Source organism: Populus euphratica, unplaced genomic scaffold (genome assembly GCF_000495115.2).
Source record: "Populus euphratica unplaced genomic scaffold, PopEup_1.0 scaffold17.1, whole genome shotgun sequence".
NCBI lineage: Eukaryota > Viridiplantae > Streptophyta > Magnoliopsida > Malpighiales > Salicaceae > Populus > Populus euphratica.
In genome coordinates, this window is record NW_011499884.1 from 523,336 (window position 1) to 526,875 (window position 3,540).

Below are 3,540 nucleotides of genomic sequence, written 5' to 3' on the forward strand. Positions count from 1 at the left end.
CCCACCAATTAAGAACATTGGACACATATCTATGCAGGGTGCATGTCACTACCTTTGGGGGGTTACTAAATGATCAAAAGGTTACTAATTGATGAAAATAAAATAGACCTAAAACCCCTTCAAAAATAAATAAAAAAATTTATTAATAAAAAAAACTGAAACAATACCTTATAAATATAGGATCGAGTTAATAGCTCAAGCCTATACATCTAGTAACTTGAGCCATGCACCTAGTGCATAGGTGCACAAACAACTAGTACATGGGTGCCATGGAAGGTGTACCTATACAGGGCATATGCCCATGTAATGCATAGGCGTATACTCACTTGATATTGGACATGTACCTTAACGCTTTTTAAGACTTGAGTTATCTTATTTAAGTTCAATGTGTTTGGATTCTGACAATGTGTCAAGACCTACTTTCACCTTTAATAAGCTTGAGCACCTTGTTTGAACACAACACTTATTAGAGAATTTTTTCTTAATCCAATGTAAGTCTCTCAATATTTATATTGATTCGAGACATATTATTTTAAGTAGTATACAATTTAAAATATCACAAAGGTAAAATTACATTGTATCCTCTATTTTCTTCATAAAAAAGAAAAAGATTTATGAGTTATAAATACCCCATGAACCCCTTAAGCACTACATTCATAATTTCTTTATTTTTTAAAATTTTCATCATGTATATTTCTAGAGCTTGTCTCTTTAAAACATCATTGTACTTTCTCTCTCCGCAAAATTATTGATTTTATCATTAAAGAGTCTTCACATCTATCAAATAAAGTTTTTTACATAAATCAACTACTGATCATCTGACCTATTAAACACTAATTAGTATTATTAGTACTATAATTATCGGTCACAAACTTACTAAATATCATCTGCTACTACTATAATTACATGTTATCATGGTTTATTAGATGTTATCATGGTTTATTAGTTGTCACCCGCTATTAATTACAGCCCCTAAACTTTTCATGTGAAAGTCACACACCTGAACTAAAAAAAATAAATCAAATTATTTAAATTAAAAAATTAACAAACTATTCAATACATGAATTTTATTCTAAAACATTTTAAATTTTAGGAATTATCAAAGAGGCAAGAATCAGAACCATCAAATTAAGTAACATATCTATACAAAGAGATTTATTACACTTTTAGAATTCCATTATAGGAAAAGTCGAACAATCGAATATGTGGATTGCTCGATGCGAGAACCTTCCTAGAAGCTGGTATGTTTTTTAACGTTTGTTATTCTTCTTTATTTTTATTTTATTTTATTTTATTTAAAAAAAAACTCTAACTATGGATATTGTCAAACCACGTTCTGGAAAATTCAAACATCTATCGTCAGATAGGATATCAGCTCCGAAATACATATATAGGCATTCACCAAATAATATGACTCAAATACGACCATCTTTGTCAAGAACCAAATTTGAAACAAGGGCATGGAAGAGCCTGACAAAGGGAAGGAAAAGGAGTTGAAAGGGAGAGAAGAGGTTCGATACCGGGGTGTTCGAAGGAGACCTTGGGGAAAATTTGCGGCGGAAATACGAGACCCATCAAGGCAGGGAGCAAGGTTATGGTTAGGGACATTTGAGACGGCAGAGGAGGCAGCTCGTGCTTATGATAGAGCTGCATTTAGCATGAGAGGTCATCTCGCAATCCTCAACTTTCCTAATGATTATCTCTCTCAAGTGATAGGATCTTCTCCTCGTCGTCCTCCAGTTTCATCATCTAGTAGTGATGTTGGTGCAAGCGATAGTTTTCAGAGGGGAAGCTCATCAAGTGACGGACAAGGAAAGCAAGTTATCGAGTTTGAGTACTTGGATGATAAGATTTTGGAGGAGCTTCTTGAAACAGAAGAGGAGAAGAAGAAACGGCAGCAAGATTGAGTTTTAGTTTTTTCTGTGCCTGTTCCTTTCTTTTTTTGTTCTTGATTTAAGTTTATTCAAGAATTGTTTTTCAAGAAAAATCTCTATGATTTTCATATTATTAATTCTTACTTCCACAAGATGAATAAGATTGTTAGGGATCCATGAGTTACCCAACTACTGGGGAGAATGGCGTGCCTAAATTAGTTGACAACGATAAATTTGGTATGGAATTCTCGAAATTTACATGTAATGATACCTTGCCCCTTTGTCTCAAAAATATGTTGAGCTGCTCGCTCGTTGCCCCTCTTCAGCCGAGGGAGAGATCACCCATGCAACACGGACCTGTTTCTCACGAACCCAGTAAATGTAATTTTAATTCCTAAGCTCATAGCCTTAGCTTCTTTTCGTTTTCATTTTTTTTTAACATCATACAAAGTTTAGGAATTGAAATCCTACCATATCAAACCAAAACTGTATAGTATGAAGCATTCTTAGCAGCTGGTTAGTTTGACGAATAAAGATCAAATCTTGCTTATATTCTCTCGGTCTCAAAGTTATTGTCCTATACATGTCCCAAAACTATTGCGTGTTATCAAATAATTAAACTATTAATTACTTGATTTTACTATTATATTTGTAATTATACTTTTCTATTTGAATTCTTTCAATCCATGCTTTGCGAGATTGTAAATGGACAGAGAGTGTGAGGTTCAATCTGGACATTTGAATCATGTGGATGGGTTTTTCAATTGGGATTGGGACGAGTGGCTGCATATGAATGTATTCCAAGTTGCTTGTATTGAAGACAGAATCAGTGAATTCATTTGTACCTGTTGGGTGATCTGATGTGCTCGTAATAAGGAAGTTATTCAAGTTAAACTTGCTTCATCTTACTCCCAATGGTGTCAATTGAAAGATCTCTTGATAGCATGTAAACAGGCATTTGGAGATGATAGCGCCGGAACTTATTCTCAACAAGGATGGATCTCTCGGGCTAAACCTCCACGAGGTCTTATTAAGGTGAGTGCCGATGGAAGTTCTTTTTGGTTAATCTGGGCAAAGCTGGCATGGCTGACCACGGCCGATTTAATCTGAGTTGAAGAAGGCAATTGGATCATGGGTGATTTTGCTATCCTTTGTACCATAAAAACCCAATTTCTTTCTCTTATTTATATTCAATTACGGTAATTTGAAAATACATGATATTTTATGCTATTAATTGCACTTTGGATGAAAAATTAAATGATATTGAAACTTTGAGACGGAAGGAGTATATGAAATGCAAAACTAAAGAGAAGAAGAGACATTCCAAATGTTTGGAATCATTTTTATGGTACAAAACAGGCTTCACTATAGCAGAGAAAAACTGATCAGATCACCTAGGTTTACGATTATTGAGTTTCTTAACCACTGGTTATCTAATAGGCCATGAACATTTCATAAGCTTTTCATCTTTTGCATCAGGATTTTCTTCACATTTGAGTTCTGTGTGTTTCTCTCGCGTTCAACGCGATGCAAACTATATAGCAGATGGTTTTGCAGAACAAGGTATGACTATAACTTGTGAATGTGTAGCATGGCTTTGATCTTCATTTACTCCATAATCAACTCCTCTCTTCTCATCTTGAGTTATTGTCATTGATGCTGTTTA

General features: G+C 34.4%; 1 protein-coding gene across 1 annotated transcript; it reads left to right on the plus strand.

The window, feature by feature from the left end:
- The first annotated feature begins 1,420 nt into the window (after positions 1-1,420).
- LOC105129935 (ethylene-responsive transcription factor ERF098-like) lies at positions 1,421-2,166 on the plus strand. Its single transcript, XM_011032211.1, has one exon. It carries the CDS (start codon positions 1,461-1,463, stop codon positions 1,905-1,907), a length of 447 nt encoding a protein of 148 aa, XP_011030513.1. The 5' UTR covers positions 1,421-1,460; the 3' UTR covers positions 1,908-2,166.
- Positions 2,167-3,540: the final 1,374 nt, after the last annotated feature.